The 26,244-nt window shown below is 46.8% G+C and overlaps 1 protein-coding gene across 1 annotated transcript in view; it reads left to right on the forward strand.

Annotated features, from left to right (window-relative positions):
* Positions 1-25,954, forward strand: part of CTDSPL (CTD small phosphatase like) — a 112,373-nt gene extending 86,419 nt beyond the window's left edge. Inside the window, 6 exon segments of the mRNA NM_001310205.1 lie at positions 2,579-2,611; positions 9,772-9,873; positions 13,409-13,465; positions 16,809-16,901; positions 20,577-20,762; positions 25,613-25,954. Coding sequence (NP_001297134.1) covers positions 2,579-2,611; positions 9,772-9,873; positions 13,409-13,465; positions 16,809-16,901; positions 20,577-20,762; positions 25,613-25,738 — 597 coding nt within the window. The 3' untranslated portion in view covers positions 25,739-25,954.
* The last annotated feature ends 290 nt before the right edge of the window (positions 25,955-26,244 follow it).

The following is a 26,244-nucleotide window of genomic DNA, read 5'->3' on the forward strand; positions in this document are numbered from 1 at the left end:
GGAGAATAAAGGCATTTGAAGGCAGTTCCTTTGGCAGAGCTGAGCTGGACTCAGTGTTCATTCGTAGAATTCCTTCACTTAACATTTATCAAAATGGCTGTTTAAAGAATAAAATTAACTCTGAGGGCACCTGGGTGGCTCAGTGGATTAAGCCTCTGCCTTCGGCTCAGGTCCTGGGATCAAGCTCCGCATCGGGCTCTCTGCTCAAGCAGGGAGCCTGCGGCCTCCTCTCTCTCTCTGCCTGCCTCTCTGCCTACTTGTCATCTCTGTCAAATAAATAAATAAAATCTTAAAAAAAAAAAAAAAGAATAGAATTAACTCTGAGTAATGCATCATTTGCACTAACACTTGACTGTTCAGTCTGTAAGACCAGACCCCACAGAACGAACCAGGGTCGAAGTGGGGCAGCCAAGACCTGGAGGAGGACCCTCCACCCTCCCTTGCACTCAGCTTGGTCTGGAACACAGAGCCCAGGCCGTAAGTTGTGGAGCCAGATTCTAGGCCCGACTCTACTTCTGGCCTCCAGCTCTCCTGCTCTCCTTGGAACTCAGCAGACCAGAGGCAGAGGGAAGGTTGTAGGTGGAATGCTATGGGTGGCCCCTGGGGTTCTGTCCACCCCACATATTCGCTTGAGCCTGGAGAAATGCTTCCGCAGCAGTGGCCAAGAGTGGCAGCTGTCGCCACCATCACAGTTACAACCTGGATCTGCAGGCCAGTTGCCCAAGACAAACAGGTCCAGAGCCCTGGTCAGAGGCAAGAAGAAGTCAGCATCCAAAGGACCCCAGTGGTCAGGACCATGGAGGACTTTCTCAGGGAGAGGGCAGAGTAAAGGGATAGCAGGACAGACTAATGTATGCATACCTCGTCACACACGCACACATACATGCAAACTTCCAGGGTGATTTCCCTGCCCAAATGTGTGGCCAGGGGAGCATCTTTGGTCCTAGCCCTTCAGATGTCTGTTACTCTTAGCTCTCCCTTCACTGATGCACTCGTCTTGTCTGAAGATGCACCTGTGTGGAGGGGCTGTTTGCAGCCTCCACAGTGCAACGGTTCTCACTTGGAGATGATTTCCCTCCCTAGGGCACACTTGACAATGTCTGGAGACATTTTCGATTGTCACTACTGGGCATTGTACTGGCATCCAGTGGGTAGAGCCCAGGGATGCTGTCGAGCATCCTACAACATTCAGGATAGCACCCCCAGCAGCGTTATTAGGCCCAGAACATTGCTAGCCCCAGGGTTGAGAAACCCTCCTCTGTGGTGGCCCAGTGGGCCTGTGAGCTTCTGGTTAAAGTCCCCCCACCAAGAGCAGGTGTTGGGAGTAACATTACTTAAGAGCTTTGGAAAGGAACTTCTTTGTGGAAGTCCTCAAAATCTAGGATTGGATTTGATTGTGCCGTCCTGTTGGAGAGCAGCACAGCTCTGCCTTGAATAATGGCAGAAGGGGTTTAGAACCTGAAGACAAGTCCCAAGTTGCCCGAAAAAGGAAAGAGCGTGAAGGTGGCCTTGAGAGGGAACAGTAGTTGCTGTCACACTGCAGACTTGGTAACTAGGGCTACAGATAATCAGGAAGTTGCTATATGGCGCTTAGAGTCAGAGCAGAGCTCAGAAAGGTACCAGCCAGCTGTCGACAGTCAGGTTTGACCCCTTCCTGTGAGAGCCTTGTCGTCATCGAGCCCCTCAGTAAAGATGGACATACTGTTCACAAATCCTTCAGTGTTGGAGACTGGAAACAGTGTGTCTCCCCACCAGGAACTGTGATGCTACTCTTCATTGCCTCCTGTCACACCATCTAAAAAAGAAGAAACGCAGAAACTGGAAATGCTCAGTGGAGATAACGGAGAGAATGTGTTATTTTATTAGCATTTCATAATGATGCTCAAATGAAATCTTTCCATCAACCAGCTTTGGAATGGCTGGCATTCGGAGGCTGAGGAATGGGTGAGGCCCCATCTTGGGGCCTGGATTTTCTTAACACTCCCTGTGAGTACAGGTTTTGCTCCCCTTAAAGGGAACACTGTCTCCACACCTGTAGCCTCAGGGGCAACCTCTTGCGCTTTGCCTTGTCCCCTCTGCCCAGTCCTCCTCTAGAAAAAGACTAGGAGATGCCAGGGGCTTCTTCCTAACCTGATAAACTAGCCTTTCTTTCCCTGCATATTGTATTGATTTGAGGCTTAGTCTTCTTAGGGAAAAATTTGCTTAAAAGAAGAAATAAACCAGTTATTAGAGGGATTAATGGATCAAAGTAATATATGGGCTTTTGTTTTTATTTTTCAATTAAGGATTAAATTCCTGGGAGTAAGGGAGGCACCATTTAAATAAACAAGATTAATGAGCCTCAGGAACTCAGCCTTGGTTTGTCGGGGGAGGGAGTGTCTGGGAGGCAGAGTGGAGCCCAGTGCCCTGACTGGAAAATCTGTGGGTTCCTCCTGTTCATTAAATACCACTAAGGTAGAGAGAACAGGAAATCATAGGGCTGCTGTATTCAAGAGTGCTTTGAAGTTTCTGTTGAGCATATGATCTACTTATTTCTCTTCAAACCTGACAATGATTTCTTTTTTTTCTTTTTCTTTAGGGTGACCAGAGGCAGGTCATTCCCATACCGAGTGTATGTATATTTATCCAATTTTATTCAAACATTCATAGAATCTTGTAGCTTTGGGCCTACTGATATAAAATATATTTTGTAATGTTCTTGCATATGTTGAGTTTAGCATGTGACATAAACAGCTCTGTTCTGTTAAAAAATGAAGCTGCATTTTAAACTGTGAGCAGGAGGTTTCCTTTCTTAGGAACAGGGGAATTAGCATCTATTAACCAACTCCTCACCTTTCCTTTCTTTCCTTGAAGGGCCTCCAGGCTAATAAGCTAAGGCAGCCTGCTACACTTCCCCACCCCAGCCCCATCTCCATAGCCCAGGAGAACATGCTTTTGCCCAGACATAGGCTTTTACAGCAGGCGCTCTCCCAGTGGGCTTGGTGAGCCCGTGGGCCGGCCATTTCTGACTTACTCAGAAGTGTTGGTAGCTTGGCCCTCCCTGGCTCTGAGATCAGGAAAAAAAATTGCCCCAGTTGTATTCCCTGAACTTGCAGGACTCACCACGACTCCTACAGCCTGGCTTTGCTCCTACTCTGTTCCAGCTGGGCACTCCCTTGACCACCACTTCTCTTTTCAGCCCTGGGATTTGGGAGAGTAGCTGCCCTAGTGTTAAGCACAGGCTGGCCCCCACCCTGCCCCGGACATCCGCTGTCCCTACTATTCCTGCTCTGATAGCAGAACCACTTTGCCGGGGGCCAGACAGTAAGAAACAGACCAGGGACTAACTCAGAAGAAACTTTAACTTGAGATGTCTTTGTCAAACAAGACCATTGGAACAGCCCTATGTCCTTAAAAAACTGGGTTTTAAAAGATGTCCATAAATGGGTACTTTTATCCATAAAGTGTCTCTGATTCAAATTGTTTGACTCAAATCTGTTCATCTAACATTCCGTGGACTTCTTCCCATATTATCTGGGAACATCCAGACACAACTTTGAGAAAAACCAGTGCTATGGGAGTATCACAGGTAAGAGGAAAGCTGCTGTCAGAAGTAGTACATTGCCCCCCAATTTTTTGAAAATTTCATTTTTCTCAGCTCTACATTAACTAGTTTTAAGTGTTTGTGAGATGGTTCTGACTTGGCCAGCATGCCTGGAGGTTGGACTTTGTCAGGAAAACTGACTTTAACCCAAAAAATGGATCAAGCAGCAGGACCTCCTATCCAGTGTTTGAGTGGGGTACCCATTGGATTGATACCAAAGGTGTCCTTTTAACCTTTATACAGAGTAGTTTCAAACATTTTTCCTGCAAAGTTACCTATGTTAAGCAGGTGACAGCAGCTTTCCCCTTACCTGCGATACTCCCATAGCGCTGGTTTTTCTCAAAGTTCGTCAAGTGCCAAACCAAGCATTTCTCAGGATAGAATTCTACTGAGGAAAATGACCCTTTACCCACAAATTTTGACACATTCTAGAATCCCAGAATGAAATAGCCAAGGGGAAAAAGATCCCTTGTATAATTTAGTGTAGGGTTAGATCAGTAAAATGCTGACTCCTTCCGACAAATGAGAGACTCTAGAGTCTCTGAAATATCTTGCAGAAAAACAAAACCTAGCTAAAGTAACTTGCATCACTGAATGATATCCTCCAGAAAAGTAGATCTACTGATGGGCTCAGTATGATTTGCACTGCCTGCTTAGCATGCACAGCTGAACCCAAGTCCATTGGGAGGCCAGCTCGGCCCCAGAATTTGAGCCTTGGGATCCCCTGCAGAATCTGTACCCACCTGTCAAGGCTGCACATATCATTAACAGAGTAGCCCTGCCCTTTCTGGGTCACAGGAGACTGATCAGGGAGCCTATGCGAGCTTGGGGCGCTGTATCATAGGAAATATGAAAATCCAGGTTTGTGCTAATCCCAAACCAGAGTCTCTAGCCTCCTGAAAGCTGTTCCAGGCCCTGAAGGTGAAAGGTGCACTCAAGCCTGTGGGTGCCCAGACTAGTTCCAGCTGGAGCGCCCCCCCATATCTGCTTCCCCCATACCCATCTTGTTTCATTTTCATGCTACTCTGTTTACATGTGCAACTTTGGTCTTTTGGTTTTTTACTAAGCAATAATTGAAGCTCATAGTTTTAAAAAATAAAGAATAAAGCAGAAAGAAAAAAAATTCCCCACGTGGTCCCACTCCCTGGAATAACAACTTTCAATATTTGTTATGGATTCTTCCAGAAATCTAAATAAACATGACTTGTTTAGATTATTAATACCAGATCTTTTTTCTAATATAAACATTTAATGCTATTAAGTTATCTCTAAGGGGTGGCTTTGGTGGCTTTGTCATTAAGTATCTGCCTTTGGCTTGGGTCATGATCCCGGGCCCGGGTCCTGGGATCAAGCCCTGCATCAGGCTCCCTGCTTGGCAGGAAGCCTGCTTCTCCCTCTCCCACTCCCCTTGCTTGTGTTCCCTTTCTCTCTCTCTCTCTCTCTATTAAATAAATAAATAAAATCTAAAAAAAAAGTTACCTCTAAGACTTTATCTACATCCCCCAAATTTTATGTTGTATTTTTCAGTTTTGTTCACATAAATAAGGAATTTGCAAGATGTTTTTTGCTTTAAACAATATACCTTGAACCTCTTTCCAAATATTCGTGCATTGTGAGTGATTTACCTCCTTCTTTCACTTGTCCTTCGTGGAATTTACTTTGTTTCTTCTTGTGGACTATTGCAAATACTTGGGAGTATTCCTGCGCATGTATGTTTATGGACCTGAGTTACAGCATCTGTTGTGTTCCTTTCCTAATTGTGGAAATGCTAGATCAAAGGATATCTCTTACATTCTGAGTAGATTAAAGCCAGATTGTCCTCTGAAAGCCTAATTTATGTTCCCACCAGGAGTGTGTGGGATTGCCCATTCCCTTACCAAAAATGATGATAATCAAATATTTAATCTTTGCTGATCTGTAAGTGAAGAATGGTATATTGATTCATAGCTCTGATTTGCATTTATGAATGAGGATGAATATTTTTTCACAAGTTTAGTATTTATATGTCTTTCTTCTTCCCTGTTAATTTCTTCTGGATGTTCTTCTGTTACCTTTTTCAATTTCAAGGAAATTAGGACTTTCCCCCAAATTTATGGTATATCTTTTGGCCTTGGTTATAATCATTTTGGCCACAAAGAAGTTTAATTTTATATACGCAAATGCGTTAATCTTATCCTTTATGACTCCAGAATTTTATGTCATACTCTTAGAAAGATCTCCCCACTCTATCACTGTGAGCCGTATTTTCTCCTAGTATTTTAATGGTTTTATCTCTACACTGAAATCTGTGACCCATCTAGAATTCATGTTGGTGGAAGGCATGAAGAAATGATTCAGCTTTATTTCCTTTTCCAAGTGGCAGGGCAGTTGTCTCAACACCATTTATTAATTAATCCAGCTTTTATACCCCTCTTGAAAAAGACATCTTTATCTGGATTTGACATTAAACATTCCACTCAGTAACTTTGGCCCCCCAGATGTAAGCTGGGATTTGCGGCCCTCCACACATCTTACTGGAAGCCTCGAGGGCTGTTCAGTGAAAGCCAGATATTGAAGGGTAAGGAAAAGAAGCAGAGGGACGGGTTGAGAACCCCCTGAAGGTTGGGTGGTCATGGCTGAAGGTGAGCACTCAGATGCTTCAGCCCCAATGAGGAATGGGGCTGTGAGCCAACTCCTCTGGTGCCCTCTCTCCCATGAATCTCACTCCACCCTGACACCTACCACACATGGTCGCAGTGCAGCTGAGCTGTAAAAGTGCTGAAAGGGGAGAAGAGAAACGTGTTTTCTAACGGTGTCTTTGCTGTTCACCTGAGCCTTTTAGTAAACAATAGAATACTTTTTTCTACCAAACCTTATGAAGAAACCATTGGCGGAAACGATTGGAATGAAAGACAGCCTAGGGGGCGCCTGGGTGGCTCAGTGGGTTAAAGCCTATGCCTTCGGCTCAGGTCATGATCTCAGGGTCCTGGGATCAAGTCCCGCATCAGGCTCTCTGCTCAGCGGGGAGCCTGCTTCCTCCTCTCTCTCTCTGCCTGCCTCTCTGCCTACTTGTGATCTGTCAAATAAATAAATAAAATCTTTAAAAAAAAAAAAAAAACAGAAAGACAGCCTAGGGTTTCCTTCGCCCCCTCCCGCAGAGGCCCTGAGATCTCTGCCCTCAGCTCTGTGGCTGAGGGAGCCCATCAGGCAAACTCTGAGCCTGAGGACTCTTATGGACAAAAACGCCAATCTGATGTGCCAAGAAGAGAGTGAGTAGGGTGGTACTCGAAAGAACCTTAGAGTTAACTGTTCCTGGCTGCCAGTTCACTACCAAGGACAGGAAATTCCAGACCCACTCCCAGGAAGAGAACTGGAGAATGCCCTTCCCAAACCTTGGGTGGCAAGCCAAGGTTCCTTCCTTCTTCCCTCCCTCATCATGTTTGCCCCCTACCTCCACCCCTTCCATCCCCCTGGCAATGCCCTCCATGTGCTTTGGAGCAAAAGAGCTCGCTCTTCTTGATAGAACTGGTGTTCCTCTGTTCTGCAGTTCTGTGATGGCCTGAGAGGAAATTTGCCTCAGGGCATTTTTAGTTACTAATTCAAGCATCACCTGAACAGATCAGTTGAAGAAACAAAGTACTGTTTCAATTCAGTACGGTCCATGCATGTGCCAAGGACACAGCTGTCCAGAAGAATTCTTACCAGTGGTCTAAAGAATTTGCATTAGTCTAAAGCCAAACTCTCAAGAGGCTGTGTGTACTTAGGAAGCAGGTTGAGGATTAATGGAACCCTCCCGGCCCATTGTCCCCAGCCTGGCCTTGCTCTCTGCAGCACAAATGCTAAATCCGTGGCTTGCTTAAGAGGACTCTCACCCTTCTCCCTCTTTTTTCTCTTTTGGTAGTACCATGAGGCCTTTTCCATACTGTTAGCTCAAAGAATGCTTGCAAAGTGTGGGTTAAATATGCTAAGGAAGTAATTTTTTATTCTCAGGTTTGGAAAATAACTGAACCACTTTTGGCAGATCTTTGATGTTTTCAGATCTGCTAGGGATAGAATTTCTAGAGCCTTATTTTCCAGGCTTGCAATTACATAAAGTGAAAATGTTGTTTAGTATATAAATGCATTGAGAAAGGACTGGACAGATACACACTGAACTAAGAAGGGGGGCACCTGGGGAGAGGAATGGGGAAAAGGGAAATAGTTGTCTGTTACATGTCTGTATTCTTTACAATGAGAATGTGTTTTTATTACATAATTGTGTAATCAAAAATTAAAACAAATTTTATTCTAGTCCCAGGCATGCTTTCTGCTATGGCCTCAACAACAGAAATAACTCAGATCCTCTTTATTATGTTCGGTTACAGAGCTCATCGTGCCCTGCCTTTTTAAAATGCTTTTGCAGAACTTCTTCTTGCAAGTTTAATTTTTCCAGCCACCTGCTTGCTTGCTGATTTATAATGAAGGACAGAGTCCTTTCTAGGACTCCAGATCCCATGCCTTGTGTCTAAGGCACATCTCCCAGGCACTTACAGTATTGGATGAGATATACTGCGTGGTGAACTTTAATTAGAGCCAAGGGAGTTGGAGGCCATGAAGGCTTTTTCTTCTGGATGATGCTGGACAGGAGGAAATGCCCACTTTCTCTGGAGGGAGCCCTTGTAGAATTAGAACCACCACACACAGCCTAATCCCACCAGCCCGGACAAGGTGGTCATCACACTTGCAGATTTACCTACCCTGTCGACTTCCTGTGTTACATTCACTACTGAACCAGCAAAGTCCAGAATTAACTCTGGATCCTTGACTCATGTTCACTTTAACCTCCCCCCACGATCAGAAAAAGGAAATGCCCATTGAAAAGGGAATAACTCTTGATTTCTTTTTTTTTTTTTTCTTGTTTTTTGTTTTGGGTTTTTTAAATTTGTTTTAAAAAGCTAAATTGTCTGTTCTTCAGTGGCTAGGGACACCTTTTTTTGTGTGTTTTGTTTTGCACTAAATATTGAACAGAGAGAGCTTGACCTTCCCAGGATAGAAAATTAGCTGTTTAACACTAGCTACAAACACCACAAAGCAAACTAAGAAACTTCAGTCATTTCTAGAATGAGGCAAGGCCCAAAGAAATGAATCTAAATCAGGGAGGAGGTTGGCTGAAGATACCTGGCCGTTTATTAGCTCTTTATAACCTCTTTATCACAAGATTAGATTCAGCTACTACCAAGACATAAATAGGTTTTCTGATTAGCACACAGCATGTGGATTGAAGTAGAACGTCCAGACACTAAGAATCTGACGGGTAACTGTCCCTCTCGCTCAGTGTGAATACTACCCTGGGGCAGACCCCAGACAGAGCACTTTACCTTGACCACTTTTACTTTTGTTTCCTATTATTGAAAGTCACTTTGGATTGCATTTTGCTGGTGGGTCTATAGGTACTCTTCAAGTTCCTGAAAGTTTTAGTCATTAAAACAAAACAAACACTATGGTTCCTATATAGCTTTAAAATATACTTCTGTACCACAGTGAATTTCAGACAGAATATGACCCCTGTAAATGGGCCTGGAAGTAGGAGAGTGGCTAATACAATCTAACATTTGTTTTTGTGTAGCCCATTTTAACTATAACAGTAGCCGCCATATATGTGCCAGGCAGAACGCTGGGGGCTTTACCACAGTTAGAGCCGATAACAACCTTCCATGGTAGGTGTTACTATCCCAACTTACTGCCAAGAAAAAACAGAGTTGATACTCGGACCCTGGCTTGTCTGGTTCCAAAGCTGAGGCCCTCAAATAGCCATTCATACAATGGCACAATATTTGTTAAAACTTCAGTAGCAAATGACCCAGTGCTATTGTTTTTAATAAAATTTCATGATGGGAGGGTGGGTCAATCCTTAAGCGTCTGCCTTCGGCTCAGGTCATGATCCCAGGGTCCTGGGGTCAAGCTCCACATCGGGCTCCCTACTTGGCAGGAAGCCTGCTTCTCCCTCTCCCACTCCCCCTGCTTGTGTTCTCTCTCTTACTGTGTCTCTCTCTGTCAAATAAATAAATACAATCTTAAAAAAAGAAAAATAAAATTCTGTGATGTGCTTAATCAGGCATATAAACGTTTGATTTCATTTAACCCTCATTGATACAATATAGAATAAAGGCATTGGTTTATCTTTTACATAAAGGTAATAATACTGATTTTTTTTTTTGTTTTCATTTTAGCCCCCAGCTAAATACCTCCTTCCAGAGGTGACGGTGCTTGACTATGGAAAGAAATGTGTGGTCATTGATTTAGATGAAACATTGGTACACAGTTCATTTAAGGTAAATCAACAAAGAAAGCAATCCATGATCTTCGTGATTTTGTCACAGTTGTATTGGAAAGGGAAAATAAAAAGGATGACATTTTGTGGCTGTTAGTTAGGACTTCACTGTGCATGAAGAAATCCCAAGAACAGTTGCTTATTAACTCTGGTGAATATTAACTCAAGTAGTTGACTGTTACATAGTTAGTTTGGGGGAAAATGCTGGGCTGCCAGTGTCACTAAGACCTCATTCTTACTTATGAGATTAGAGTTTTCCAACCCTCCAACCCCTGCAGAAGTACTTTTCAGGTGGCAAAAGGCAGTCAGTACCCTGTGCCCCAGGACACTGCTGTGTGTTTGTCAAGGTAGCCAGAGTGCTCTATGTTTTATTGAGCAGGGCAGGAGAGGCACTGTTAAACTGTCAAGCAACCTGCTATCTTGGAAGTTTTCCCAGACCAGTTCTTGAAAGATGTCCAACTCTGAAGAAGACTTCCAGAGTGACAGCATCTGGGATTCAGCCATTTATTTTTGAGCTTTTTCATGAGAAGAGGTTGCTGGGTGTTTTGGTGTGTGTGTGTGTTTAAACGTCATAGTTCAGTGAGTATCCATCCATAAGCACAACTTCTTTCCTGAAGGAGGCGGGGCTTTAGTGATGTCACAAGAAGCATCAAACCACCGGCTTCCTTCCGTCCCCTTCCTCACTACACTCCTTGCCAGAATGACAGCAAAAATTACAAATTCCCAGAGGGCGTCCATGTGGGAACAGCTGTGGCTACACTATTAAGAAGTGACTTTGTGAACCATTTTTCCATTTTTTTAAATGAAACAAGTTGTTTAAAAGAGGCAAATGATGGAAAGGTTTGGGAATAGGGGTTCCACGGGAAGAAGTAGGATCCTTGTCCTGCTTTCCCTTGGGGTATTTCTGGAGATGAAACTGCTGCACTATCACTGGCCAGTTAGACCCCATTCCTCCTTTTATCCCCAGCCCTCAACTCCTCTTGCTTTGCTGAGATATGTGAAAGGCATCACCCATGGTGGGGTATGTGTCTCACGTGAACCACAGTCATTCCCTGACTATTGTATTGGGAAGTGGAAGAGCCATCAAATTGACCCGAAGACCTTTCTGTCAGAAACACCCTCCTTGTGCCTGCTTCTCACTGAACAGAAGCCTTCCTTAACAGGACAAGGCCAGGCAGTTGTCTGTGAATCCTTTGGGAGAGTGGAGCAGGTGCCACACTTACTCTAGCAGTGGGAAATGACCTGCCTAGCCACTGGGGCTTGGAGGTGTCACTTCCTTCCCCAGCACCTTGAGGGCCCTTCCAATCCACGGGACAAGGATTGGCCCCGTGGCAGTCATGACCTTGTGCCCCAGCTCAGCTCTGCACAGCATCGGAAGCCTTTTCTTGCCTATGGGCAAGTCGCTTAGGACTTTAAAAATCCCTCAGGAGGAAAGTCCTTTGGAGCAGGGGTCATTTGCCATTTCAGCCTACATGGCTTCCTTCCAACACTGGCCAGACTGCCTGGGGTACGGACAGTTCCTGCCTCCAAAGGTAGGCCTGCTCAGAGGGTATTATACCACAAGTTGATGGGAACAGCATCTCTTCATCTCTTCGCTCCCTGGCCTGCCTATATTTGCAAGCCAGAAATTCTTTGTTGTGCGGGTTTTTTAATTCAAGTATACTGCGCATACATAGTTGTGTTAGTTTCAGGTACACGACATAATGATTCAGCAATTCTATATATTTCTCCATGCTCATCAAGATACATGTACTCTTGGGGCACCTGGGTGGCTCAGTGGGTTAAAGCCTCTGCCTTCGGCTCAGGTCATGGTCCCAGGGTCCTGGCTCTCTGCTCAGTGGGGAGCCTGCTTCCTCCTCTCTCTCCGCCTGCCTCTCTGCCTACTTGTGTTCTCTCTCTCTCTCTGTCCAATAAATAAATAGACTTTTAAAAAAAGAAGATACATGGACTCTTAATCCCCTTTATCTGTTTCACCCATCCTCCCCTCCTCCCCTCTGGCATACACCTTTAGTGTATGGTTTTTAGTATTCTGGGCATTTCAGAGGCCTCTCCTTAAAAATGTACAGTGGTACGACACACAGGCTCTTAAACCCAGGGGAAGAACCCTGGCTTAGCATGGCCCCCTTAACACCAGCACGTGAAAAGAGACTGAGGCTCAGGCTTGGTCTGTACTGGGGAACGGTTTTTCTCTTTTAATGTACTCTGTGGAGTACGATATCACAATATGCTAATACCTTTTCAGAGTTTCTGCCTTCAATCTTGTGTTTTTTAGCATGATTTTGTATTTTCGTTATAGAATTATAAAATACCAAACTTATCATCCTTAGCCTTCCAACCACAGGAGTGAATAAATTGTAATCTTAAACCTCAGGTGCTCTACTGAGTCCTTAAGAACAGTTCTGCGATCTAAAATTTTCCACATTATTTTCAGTTTACTTATTAAAGAACTGTGTGTGTGTGTGTGTGTGTGTGTGTGTGTGTGTGTTGTGATGGGCTTAAGGGCAGATCCCAGTTCAGATTCTGACCAGATACTCAGTAATACACACCCCTGTCCACACTCCCTGCCCCCGGGCCACCACATACATGCTCCCTTCCCCTCTCTCTCCTACTTGTCCCAGGGGCTTGCCTTCTGATTCTCTGGGCCCTGTTCATTTGAGTAGTTTCCACCTCATTTATGGAATTCCATTAAGAACTGTATGTAAGCCCAGCGGTGACTTACACAGGCACTGCCAAAGTATATTTGGATTTTAAGTGTCATTAATATTGTCAAAGAGTTCTTTTAAGTATGCTGAAGTTTATGGGTGTGCTGGGCATTGTGTTACGTAGAGCAGAGCAATCTAGGGTGGGCTGGCTCTCCCCACTGCTCAGGACAGGAGCTGGTGCCGGGCAAGGCTGAAATCACTGATGCTTGGGACCTCAATGGACCCATTACTATAGCTGTGGAAGAGAGGAGAAGCCGAGGTTGAGAGGGAAGGAGCCTGCCCACAGTCATGGCTTGTGGCCTCTGACTTCAGCCTCACTTCTCTGTGGCCCTGCTTTGTGTCCATGTGCTCAGCATCTCCTGCCGAGCAGCCCATCACAGGGCAGCCTGCATCTGTGGGTCCAGTGCAAATCATTCTCCCCCATGTAGCGCCATCCTTTGGGACCATCAGGCGCTCACCTTCTCCCCCTGGTGGCCAGCAGTGGTTCTGCACCATCCTGGCAGGGCTCTAGGCAAGAGTTGGGCTCTCTGAGAAGCCCCATTCCCTGGCTAGGTTGCCCAACCCTTTGTCGTTCCGGCCAGGAAGATAATAGAGAGGTTGAACCAAGATGCTGAAAAGGTAATGATACTTGGAACAGAAAAAAATGTGCTTTCCTGCTTGTGCTTAAGGAACCTGCTTGTGCTTTAAGGAACCAAAGCATACTTGAACATCCTTTGCCTGAACTGTTTTTTCCAATAATAAAAACATTAGTCCAGGCAAGCTTTATTCTTAGTAAAGTTTCCAATTTTATTTTATTCTTTCAGATGTAGTAATTATCTTTTCTTTTCTCTCTAGCCGATTAGTAATGCTGATTTTATTGTTCCGGTTGAAATCGATGGAACTATACATCAGGTAAGAAATCAAAGCTAAATCTGAGTTTCAATTAGCATTTTTTAGTAATTACATTTCCTGTGAAATTACTCCTAAATTCCCATCTCATCAATAATTTTATGACTGAATCAAAAGGGAGCAGGCTTTGTAAAATAAATACAATGGTTTTCTGCTTTTTTCACTCAGATGAATTTCTTTTGTACTGAGTTTATAAGGGAAACAAAAATCTGTAGATAATAGATGTGGTTGCAAGTTCAAATAGTTCTTTGATTTGATTCAGACTTTTAGAAGTGCCTATATCCCCCGCTGGCCTGGCTTGATGGTCTAATTAACTTCCTCATGTAAGTGCTCTTGGATACTCTCCTAGCAGGCAACAGGAAAATCCCAAATCTTGAGAAAGAGTGTCCATTTCCAATGCCAGCCACTCCGGACTGATTTTTCACTCCTACATCATGTTCTCCAGTGAATCTTTAGCAAAATCCCAACCCAGAGGATGAAGAGGGAAGGGTGTGTTTTCAGATCCAAAGGCAAATTTGAATAAAGATGCCCTAGTTAATTGGCATGCATCTTTGTTCTGATATTTTTTCTCCTTGATGGTTCTCCAGGAATAGCTTCATTTATGAACATATTGGAACATTGTAGGAAAACTAGCCTTGGAGGTTGAGGAGTAGGGGAGATTTTTGTCAGGTTTTCCACAGGGATGGTTTGACCATCTTCCTTGTCAACCCCAGGGTCTTAACGGGGCCTGATGTGTTTATATCCTAGGAAGGAAAATCTCTCTTGGTGCTTGAACCATTTTAAAAGGATGTCTTTCCTTAATGATGCCAGTCATCTCTTTGGCCTTTGAGGACAGGGTGTTAGAGTTGGTGATGACTTAGAAATCAGCTGGCCCAGCCACCTCATTGTCCGGATGGGGCAACAGAGGCTCAGTCAGAGAAAGAGTTGACTCAAGGTCATACAATGAGAAGAATTAAAATGAGACTTCTAGTCCTATGCCTCCTGGCCCATGGCTCTTTACCTGATGCTCTAGTCCCTTCCCTCCCCTGCCAGGCAATCTTGCCAGGAAGCTGGCCCTGAGAAAGGCAACTTATCTCTAGTGTCTCCACATTTCATGCTTCTAAAAGCCATCAGGGAGCCAAAAGGCAGGCACTTGGGCATTTAACATTTGCAAAAGCATCAGCTGAATTAACTCAGCATCTAAGAAGCAGTTAGGGCTTCATTTATTATCTTGGCTTCTGCTACAAAGTAATAAGACAAAGGAGAGGCTGCCTACCAGCATGGCAAAAATTAGGAGAGAAATTAATCCTTCTTACCTCGAGATGTGAGCGTGACCCTCGGGGCCTGACTTGCTCTGGCCAGCCCATTCTCGAAGGAGCCAACCTAGCTCTCCCAGCCTCCCTCCAGACAGCGCTATGATTCATACGGTGGTAGATACTACACGGCCCCAAGGCTGGGGTGAGAAACTCTCTCTCCTGAGGGAATGAAGCCACAGGCGCCAAGAGGAGGACCAAGGCCCTGGCGAAGGCCGTGGCCTCGTTCAAGTAATCCAGGATAGGCTGTGCAGGTCCCAATGGGCCTATTCTCGGTTACTTGCACGCGGACGCGGGCCTGGAGGCCGGCATCTGGGCCCAGGACCTTCCTCTCTGCCAGAGGCACCAACAACCAGAGTTCCCAAATCAGTCTCCCGCCATTTTCATGTAGCCAAGTTTGCTTTCCAGGCACTATTCCCAAGGAGACTAAGGACCACAGGCCATACCCACTCCCTAGCATCAAGGAGTCTCCTGGGCAAAGTGGGGGCCTGGATCTACTATAGCCACAAGCCCTCACCCCCACCTGACCTCCCAGCTCCTCACAGCCCTGTTGGCACTCACCCTGGGGCCCCTCACTGCACCCTTGGCCACAGACTGTGCTTGCCCTACTCTTCCAGTTGGCCCAAGTTCCCACCGAACCCTGGCTCTGTGCAGAATTCCCGTGCAGTGCACAGAATGCATTCTCTGTGTGATACAGAGCCTTGCCTCCCTTCTGTGACTCCACGGGATAGACAGCTGGCAACATCTGCCATTCACGACCCCACGCATACTCCCCCGCACCTGCCTTTCACACTTGCTCCTCAGCCGCTTCTCCTATCCCCCGTCTCCTCTAAAAGGCTGGTCATGAAGGGCTCAGCTGTGCTCTGACACTAAGGTATTTTCAGGCCGAGTCTCATGCTCATACCCTTCCCTCTGCCTGGAAGCTGACTTCTCATCCTCATCAGCCTGGTGAATTCCTGTTCATCCTTCAAGGTCCAGGCCAGATATTACCTTCTGTGATTCCTTCCCCTTGAGAGGGGAGTTAACTGCCCTTAATATATCCCTGTACTACAACTTCCATTATGCATGCCTATCCTGATTTGTTTTTATTTATATCTGCTCTAGACTGTGAGCTCTTCAAGGGCAAGGCCTGTGTTTTGTTCATTTTTGTAACTTCTTTAGGCTGAGCACAGATCTGGGACTCAGTGAATATGAGCTGAATTGAATTTTAATAAGTTTGAATTATTTTAGGGAAGTGGCTAATTTCAAATGGAATTTATTCAAGTTTTAATTAGTTCTCTCCTCCCACCTTCCCTATCTTCTCTCACCAGCTCTGCCTTCTCTCCCATCTCCCTGGTCTCCTCAGATTGGTTCATGTTCCCCAAGCAGGAAAGCCTGCTCTTTGCCCCCTGCCCTGCTTGGAGGCCCCTCCTGATGGCTGACCGGGGGCCTGGGAGTAGGCCGGCTTCACATCCCCTGACATCTGTTTCTGTACCAAGCAGAGTAACCTTTGTGAGTGTCCGGTGGACAGCTTCCCAGGAAGACTCTTCTTACAGTTTTGCTGGGCCTGCTCTCCAACCCCAGGCCTGCCGAGCAAGGGAGGTGCTCCAGGCAAGGGTAGGAGGTGGCAGCTGGAGCAATCCCAGCGCTTCCGGGCAATGGGCCGGGCCTGGACTTCCCAAAGCACAGCCCCCAGACCCTGGCCTATGTCCATGTAGGGCCTGACTCAGAACACATGCCAAGAAACACATGTGAGAGAATGAGTCCTTTCACACAAACATGGCACACCCCTTCCACTCACTGGTTCGGAAAATCCCCAAGACCCGAAGTATCACGGTCAGCTTCCCTTTCTCCCTTGGGAGGAGTGTCTGCGCCAAACTCAGACCTGGAGCCCCATCTAAGGAGTGTGGCCTGAAGTGCAACCTCTGCTCATTCAGTTGGGGTCTCCATGCCACCAATAGAGCTGGGGACAGGAAGCAGTTGCCTTTTCAGGAATTCTTCTACATGGGTGTTGGCCCTCCACAACCCCCAGCAGCTGCCACGACTGACCAGCTTGCTGTCTGTTGCCGTTTCAGGTGTACGTGCTCAAGCGGCCCCACGTGGATGAGTTCCTTCAGAGGATGGGGCAGCTCTTCGAGTGTGTGCTCTTTACTGCCAGCCTGGCCAAGGTATGTCCTGCTCCCAGCTGGGCACCCGCAGCCACTTCACTCCGACCCGCTGTCCATCAGACAGCCCTCTGGTAAGGGAGGGGAAGCGGTTTCTATGGTGACAGGTTCCCACCCCAGATGGGATGGATGCAGGCCATGTGCACAGTACCAGCCTGAAAGGCTTCTGGGTTGCCATGGTGACAGGGAGCCCTTGGAACAAATGCCCCACGAAGCTGAGCAGGCAGCCGCCTTGAGCTGGATGTCCGCAGACCAGGATATCATGAATGTGTCCAGTGTCACTGTGAAGGGGCATCTGCATCTCCTCAATGACTGGCAGCCTTGAGCCTATGTGTCCTTCATTAGCTTACACAGGTTTGGGGAAGGACGAGTGTCCGAGATTCACCTGCATACACAGGCCAGAGGAGGCTTCTGCCTGCCCTAGTGAGCCCCGGGAGCTCGGGCAAGGGACTTCAAGTCTCCTGACTCCGGGTCTTCTAGAAATTAGGGATAATTCCCTCTACCTCGTGGAGTGGATCAAATGAAATAATGCATGTGATGGGCATAGCATAGTGCCTGACTTCTGTGCAGCAAGTCTTCATCCGAGCCCCTGCTGTGTTTGCTGTGCTGGCCCTGCTACGTGCTAAGAGCTCCTGATGTTCTTTGTTTAGTTATCATAATTATTAATGATGACAGTTTATATGGTCTGCCCTTGTAGCTCAGCAGGAATCTTTGGCCCCACATTCACACTGGCTCTAACCACATAGAGTGGTTTCTTTGCCTTCTCCTACTGTTAAAGGACACACCCCCAATCTGGTTATGTCTGCCCTTTCACAGATGTGCTGAGCCAAGGGGGAAGAGGGTAGGTCCACACTCCTCGGAGGAGATCCTTGCCGTGATCATCTCTCAAATCCCGAGTCTGATGGGGCCAACACCATCCATTTGTGGGGGGCACCACCAGTGTCTCCGTGGGCAGCTCCAGGACTCTGAAGTAGCCCCAGAGATGAACTTTGCAGGGCCCAGGTTAGCCAACTGCTCATCTCCAGACCTGCTGCAAGGACTCACATGCAGCACCCACCACCCCCAACAATCCCTGGCTCTGGACAGCTCCCTTCTCCTCTGCATGCTGAGTTGAGGACTCTGACCAAGTTCCCAGATACCCCGCTTTGCCAGACTGGGCATTCCCGGTTTGGACCATCTCTCAGTCATGGCTGAGTTGAGAGAGAACCCCACCTGTACAACATTCTGCCAGGCTCATTGCCAGGCCTTGAAGCATGAGCTGGTAGACAACACAAATCCAAAACCTAGGCCTTACTTTCGCACACTAAAAAGAGCACGACCTCAGGGAAGGGCGCTCCCCGTGGGCGCTCTTTCCCATGAATGGCACCAAGAGCAATAGTACTGTAGGGGAGATGACTCTCCTAGCAGTACTCTGGGGTGCCAAGGAGCCTGAAGTGACAGCTAAGGAAGTAACAAACAGGACGATTGCACCCACTCAGGGGAGATGGAGAGTTGGTGGGATTGGGGGTGCTGCGTCGGGAGGAGGTTGGCAGAGTTGAAACACTCTTGCTTGGCATTGCCCCCAGCACTCACTTAAGCATCCTCGTGCAGTCTCCCTTCCTGGCCTGCTCCTACCTGTGCCTCCATCTGTCTCTGCATCCCTTCTCCCAGTGTTACTCTAGCCTGGCTCAGCTGCATCAGCTCCCAGGTGAAGGCTTCCAGGCCTTTCCTCCCTGTGGACAGGTGGGCACTCCCCAGTTCTTGGCTCTGGGCTCAGCTCCCAGCCAGCACTGCCATACTGGCCCACCGCCCAGGAGCCCACGGGAGCCCTCCGCTGACTGTCAGAGCCCTTCAATGTCTACTTCCTCCTCTTGGTTTCCTTTACGGATGGATTCACCCAGCAAATATTTACTTAGTGCCTACTGTAAGTTGGGCTCTGTCCTGGGCACTGGGGATGCAGCAGAGAACAAGAGACAAAGCCCTTGCCCTCATGAAGCTTATATTCTCCACATTCATCTCCAAGGCTTAGAGCCCCAGACTCAGACATTGCTTGAAGGATGTATGCCACCACCAGTATTAATAATTCTGGGGAAATTAATCACCATTTCCATCTAGAGTCAGCCCCCTAGCACCCACAAGGCATTTGGCTGCCCTTACCAGCTGAAAACTGCAGTGCCCACCTGGTCAGCAGGAAAATATAGCCTGCTCCCAGACTCTGCCCCTCAGCCCCTCCCTTCAGGGAAAGCAGGACATTCCCACAGAGTTGGAGCTGCTGCCTATAGCCCCATGGCCCTGCATCCTACCACGTGTTGGCATTGCTCTGCTCTGGGGCACTACTGTGCCGTCCACTGCTGGCCTTCCCAACACCCCAGCCTTGGGGGCTTCCTGCCTCCCTGACAGAATTGCTGGGCCCTGGTAACACCTGGCTATGCTGGTCTTGGTGCTGAAGCGTGGCCTCATGTAGGCCTTGGAACTGCCACTTTTTTGCCTCCAGCCCCAGCCACTCAGGGCAGCCCAGTCTTTTAGACATTTTCATTTATGAAGGTTTTTCCCCTCAAGGATGATACCTTTATTTCTTTATCCTGTTTAGCCTGATTTGGGAAAATTCCCCCAGGCTCTGAGGGCCAAGCAGGATTAGCCCCAGCTGTGAGCTGGGCTCAAACTCAAAACTCCTGGGCTCCCACTCAAAACTCCTGGGCTCCAAGGAAAGGGAAGTGGGAGTCTGATAATGTCCTGTGACTGGCAGGGGCTGGCCTGGCCCAGCTGCCCCAAGCACCCATAGGGGGCAATGTGGCCTCATCCCACATGAGCCAGATTCAAAGTCCACTCACTCATTCAGGGATGAAACTAGTATTTCCTGAGCCCCCACCATAAGGTGGGCACTGTGCAGGGTGCCAGGGACATCATGGTGGGCACGACAGACAAGGCCTGCACCCCGAGCAGGGAAGAGCAAATCCATAATCCCCAGGGCTGGTGAGGAAGCTTGTGAAGGAGACCACTGTGAGGCATTAGGAGCCAGGAAGGGAGGAGCAGGCCCATGCTCCAGACAGGTGGCTGGGGAAGCCAAGACTGAAAGGCAGAGAGGCAGAAGGAGAGGCTCCTGCAGAGATCTGAAGAGTGTGTGTTCCATGCGGAGGGAACACTGGTGCCGAGGCTCTGACCATGGTCAGCCAGTGCAGCTCAGGTGACGGGCTGGAGCTGGGAGGTGGCAGAAATCACGTAGCTGCCGCTGTGTGGGCCTCCCTCCAGGGGTCGCAGGTCAAGAGCGGGGGTTGTAAGCAGGGGAATGATCTGATGGGATGAGTTTTCCAGTGGCCACTCTGACACGGGGAGGGGTAACGGCTGCAAAGGAGATGCCGGGGGATGTGGGGGGCTCTTTGGGAGGCTCACGCCGCCACCCCAGGCAGAGGTTACACAGGTTGGGATCAGGACAGTGCCAGTTACACAGAGGAGCAGGTGGATTCAAGGTAGTCTTGGAGACGGAACTGCCAAGAATTTCTGATGGATTGGATATGAGAGGTGAAAGAAATGGAAGAGTCCAGGGTATCCTGCACTCCTGGAAAGAAGAACCAGGATCCTAAAACACATCCAGTTACTTACATCCCTTTCTAGAAGAGTAATGCAAGTAATACTTGCTGTAGTAGGTCAGGGTTTCTGGGCTCTTCGGCTGCCTAGCCTTCACTGCAACCTGCTTTTCAGTACGCAGATCCTGTGGCTGACCTGTTGGACCGCTGGGGCGTGTTCCGGGCCCGGCTCTTCAGAGAATCATGCGTCTTCCATCGTGGAAACTACGTGAAAGACCTGAGTCGCTTGGGCCGGGAGCTGAGCAAAGTGATCATTGTGGACAATTCTCCTGCCTCGTACATCTTCCATCCCGAGAATGCAGTAAGTGGCCCCAGGGGGAGAGAACGCAGGGCCCCAACCAGTTCCATGTTTGTGCCCTCAAACACCTGTGCTGGCTTTCTTGGCCTTCCCTGGGGGGCCCCAGTTCTGGCACTTAGCAGATACTTGGCACTGACTGAGTTATTTAACCTCGCCAAGCCTTAGTTACCTCGTCCGTCAAATGGGGATCTGGGGATGCTGACCCATATGATGCTTGGAGGACTGAGTGTGGGAGTGAAAAGCACTTAGAACACTGTCCTCATTGGGTTAGTGCTCAGGGAGCCTGGATCTTGGCAGTTTTCATACTGTTCCTGAGAAGGGCACCGTCAGTAACTTCTGGAGCTGGCTTCATGACTCCTGTAGACTCAGAAGGCCTGGATGATCTCTTCAGCAAAAGTTCTTATACAAGAATGAATAAAAACACCTTAGTCAAGGCCTTCAGACAAGTCTGCCCGGCTTTTCCGCCTCATAGTGATGCCTTAAAAGTATACAGTGGGAACATTTCCTACATAAAACTCCCTAGAGCGTGGCAGCCCTTAGTGCCCGCTCCCTGGGTGCAGCATGACTTTCCAAGCAAGAGATGCCATCCCGCTTCCCAGCCCACACTTCCAGGGGACGAGGGGCCAGCCAGGCCCGCGGGCGACAGCAAAGCCCTCGGCAGCACCTTCACCCTGGCTCTCAGCTCAGGCAGCCCACCCTGCACAGGAGGCTTCCTCCCCAGCCTGGGGTTCTCAGCCTCAACACAGGCTTCCCCAGGGCTCTTTCCTTGAAAACAGAACTCTGTGGCTCCACATATAGCAGAAAGCCAAGATCAAGCTAGATTTATTTAGTTAGTGCGTAATGATTACTTGAGTAAACTTTCCAAATTTATTATATTTAAACATGTTCATTTTAGTGAGTTAATCAAATTCAGCATAATGCATTTTGTCATGCATCTCTAACAGATAAGGATTACTTCTTAATATAATCACAGTTCCATTATCACATCTGACAGAACTAACAGTTTCTTAATATTATCTACTATCCAGACTATGTTCATATTTTCCCGGTCATCTCAAAATGTTGTCCTACATTTGGATTGTTTGATTCAGTAACAGACAAGGTCCAAGCACTGCTTTGGTTAATAATGTGTCTAGTAATTCTTGTGTAATTTAATAATTCCCCCTCCCCTCTGCCTTTTTCTTCCATCCTGTTTACTTGTTGAAGAATTCTGGTTATTTGTCTTGTAGAAATTTCCTCTCTTCTGGCTCTGTCTAGTTGCAGCCACATGGTGGCGTTTTACTTTGTTTTTATAACTGCCATATTCCTTTTTTTGTTTGTTTGTTTGTTTGTTTGTTTGTTTATTAGACAGACAGAGATCACAAGTAGGCAGAGAGGCAGGCAGAGAGAGAGGAGGAAGCAGGCTCCCTGCTGAGCAGAGAGCCCCATGCAGGGCTCAATCCCAGGAGTCTGAGATCATGACCTGAGCTAAAGGCAGAGGCTTTAACTCACTGAGCCACCCAGGCGCCCCTCCCATATTTCCTTTTTTTTTTTTTTTTTTAAAGATTTTATTTATCTATTCGACAGATAGAGATCACAAGTAGGCAGAGAGGCAGGCAGAGAGAGGAGGAAGCAGGCTCCCCACAGAGCAGAAAGCCCGATGCGGGGCTTGATCCCAGGACCCCAGGATCATGATCCGAGCTGAAGGCAGAGGCTTAACCCATTGAGCCACCCAGGCGCCCCCCATATTTCCTTTAAACAACTAATTAGATCAGTACTACTTGGTTAAATGCAGGTTCAATTTTTCAAGTTTTTCTTTTTTGTCAAGAATATGTATACTTATCATGGTATCACATCAAGAGGCATGTGATGTCAGGCTGTCCCACTTTTTTTTTTTTTTTTAAGATTTTATTTATTTTTTTGACAGAGATCACAAGTAGGCAGAGAGGCAGGCAGAGAGAGAGGAGGAAAGCAGGCTCCCTGCTGAGCAGAGAACCCGATGTGAGGCTCGACCCCAGGACCCTGAGATCATGACCTGAGCCGAAGGCAGAGGCTTAACCCACTGAGCCACCCAGGTGCACCCAGGCTGTCCCACTTTTAAAGATTTTACTTTTATTATTATTATTACCAAGTACGCTCCATGCCCAGTGTAGAGCCCAGTGTGGGGCTCGAACTCACAACCCCAAGCTCAAGACCTGAGCTGAGTTTTGAGATCAAGAGTTGGATGCCTAACCAAGCCACCCAGGTGCCCTTGAAAGATTTTAAGTTGTCGGTCTTTGGATTCAGATGTTGTTAACCTGTACCATCTGTTTGCAAATTCCCTATTGTCCATTCACCTAAAAATGTGAAGCCGCTGATGATCATTGCCTCCATCAACTATATCATTAAGAACTACGAAATGGTGATTTCTAAATTTTATCATTCTTTCCACATTTATTGGCTGGAACTCTGTTTCTTTTAAATTAAACTTGCCCTCATTGACTACTTGATTATCCTAAATTCAGTTTGAATGTTTGAATCAGGAAATCAAGGTAAAGTCTTGGTTCTTTTTCTTTAATTCTTCAGTCTTCAGAGTAATGACGTGGTGCTCTAGCAACTTCCAAAAGTAGACAGGGAATTCGTTGTAGGTATTAATATGAACTCATGGATTTTTTTATTGTTATCATTTAATCTATATATTCTTCTTTTGGATGCTGAAAGGTTCACCTTCGGATAGCAGACATCCCTTCATATAACAGTGGTCTTTGAACACTTCTGTTTTATGGTGCAATGAGGTATTCCAGGCTCATCTTGTCCCTTTCTTGCCTCAGCCCTGGCTGGAATCACCCACTTTTCTATGGAGCCTGATTCCTGTTAGTGGAAATGGTATTTAGAGACCACAGTCTGGGTAGATTCTCATTGTTCCTGAGGTATCCTTTGCTTCCAGCCCTTTATACTGGACAGACCTAAAATATACATATTTTTAGAATTAAAATTAAATCATGAATTCATATTGGTTTTTTATAAGTCAGTGTTAAAACAGTTTTTATTTAATTTCTATGGTTTTGTTTTTGTATTTGTATCTCTTCTTGTGCTGAAACTCTTGGTTCCTAAATATATCAACATCATTACCTATTTGACTTAGTCTGTAGTACATGTTTAATAGTTTCCAAATAGCAGTACTAACGTTATTACTACTACTAAGACAATTAATACATGTAGGGTTTTTATGGAGAAATGTACAGGCAAAATGTTATGTTTTAAATCATTTGAAGTAATTCTCTGTGTGGCTATGTCACCAGCTTTATATTAACTTCGGTTCATTTTTTTATTGCTTTCTCTTCTTTTTTTTTTTTTTTAAAGATTTTATTGATTTATTTGACAGAGAGAGATCACAAGTAGGCAGAGAGAGAGAGAGGGAAGCAGGTTCCCTGCTGAGCAGAGAGCCTGATGCGGGACTCAATCCCAGGACCCCGAGATCATACCTGAGCCGAAGGCAGCGGCTTAACCCACTGAGCCACCCAGGCGCCCCTTGCTTTCTCTTCTTAATTTTTTAATTTTTTTAAAGATTTTATTTATTTGACAGAGAGAAACTCAGCAAAAGAGGGAACACAAGCAGGGGAGTATGAGAGGGAGAAGCAGGCTTTCCGCTGAGCTAGCCTGATTCGGGGCTCGATTCCAGGACCCTGGGATCATGACCTAAGCCGAAGGCAGACGCTTAAAGACTGAGCCACCCAGGTGTCCCTTAATTGTTTAATTTTATTGCAATTATGTAACATATTTCCATGAGTCCAACATCAAAACTACCAACAAAGATGGGTTTAGAGAAGTCTTGTGTCCATGTCTGCCCTCTCCCTCATTCCTGCCCTTCCTGTAGGAGTAGTCATTATTATTATTTTTTTTTTTTTTTTGGCTAATCCTTACCTTGTTTATATTTTTAAATTATACAGTGAATTGTTTTGTTTTTGAGCAGTCTTTAGATTTATAAAAGGGCCCCAAAATACTACTTTTGAACTCCTTTGACTTTCCCCAAACTTTTTAAAAATTTTTGTATTTACTTATATATTTGTCAGGGAGAGAAGAGAAGTAGGCAGAGGCAGAGCTGCAGACAGAGGGAGAGGGAGAAACAGACTCCCTGCTGAGCAAGGAGCCAGATGCGGGACTCAATCCTAGGACCCCAGGATCATGACCTGAGCCGAAGGCAGATGCTTAACTGACTGAGCCACCCAGGCGCCCGGCAGATTTTTTACATCCCTTCTTTTGCACCCCTGACTGCCACCCATTGCCACCCCTCCCTACTCTCTAAAACTAAGTGTAAATCCTGTCCGTTCCCCTGGCTCAGACTGTCCTGAAATGTTATATTTATGCTTTTAACTGCTCACTGCTAAGGATGGGAGGAAATTCCCCACCTCCCTTTGCCATGTAGCATGGTCCGGCAACCCCAAGTGGAAGCTTTCCTGGCCCTGTGTTGGGGGCTCCCTGGTGTTAGTGGTTGGCAGGCAGGTGACCTCTGGCTCCGGATGAGGTGTAAGGAGCTGCTTGGATACAGTGGAAGAGCTTTTGAAATTGACAGGTAGCAAGGCTAGCTCTTCTATATTCTGCACTCTGGCCACCTTTCCTGAGGCAGGAAATCAAAGCAAGCATATGCACGCAAACTAGCAGTTAGACTTCACTTAAAAAGCAAATGCTCTGAACTTTACCTTCCTCCCAAACCAGGTAGCTTTGCAACGGCCTTAGCTGGGATGGGAGAACCAGATGATGATGATGATGGTTTTTAGATACCTGTCCTCCTTACCAAGGAAAAGACTAACAGTACGGGGGTCCATTCTGGCTAGGAGCTGCCCCATCCCGCACCAGGTGCAGTTCTGCTGCCCGCTCCACACACTGTCTTCCAGGTGCCCGTGCAGTCCTGGTTCGATGACATGACGGACACAGAGCTGCTGGACCTCATCCCCTTCTTTGAGGGCCTGAGCCGGGAAGACGACGTGTACAACATGCTGCACAGACTCTGCAGCAGGTAGCGCCGGCCTCCGATGCCTCCCGCCTGTGCGCCCTGCAGCCACCGGCCTCGGGGGCCCACCCGGCCGTAGCTCCCTGGGAGCGCCCAGTGGGGACACTCCGTGCTCCAGGCCACGAGGGCCATGTGGCCATACCTACCTGGTTGCTTTTTTAAGAACAGAAACAACTATTTTAAAATGAACTCTTTTAATCAATTTCATAAAGGGACATGCATTTTACTGGATTTGCTTTTCTTAAAACATACCAAAAAGGATAAAAATGGGGAGGGGGGAGAAAAAAAGCTTGAGATCTATCAGAACTTCCTTTCAACTGGCCCCCCTTGGCCCCCTGCTCCAAGCAGACAACCTGTCCCTTTCTATCCCAGCTCGGAGCAGCTGACCCAACTCAGAATCTCTTTCCTCCAGGATGAAGTGCCTTTTTGAATGTTATTTTAAGCTGAGAGTTAGTTTTTCTATACAACATATTTCCAGACATCTTTTAGTCTTTTATTGTCTTAAGATTCTCTAAA

This window comes from Mustela putorius, unplaced genomic scaffold (assembly GCF_011764305.1).
Source record: "Mustela putorius furo isolate JIRA1106 unplaced genomic scaffold, ASM1176430v1.1 tig00003834_pilon_pilon_pilon, whole genome shotgun sequence".
Classification (NCBI taxonomy): Eukaryota; Metazoa; Chordata; class Mammalia; order Carnivora; family Mustelidae; genus Mustela; species Mustela putorius.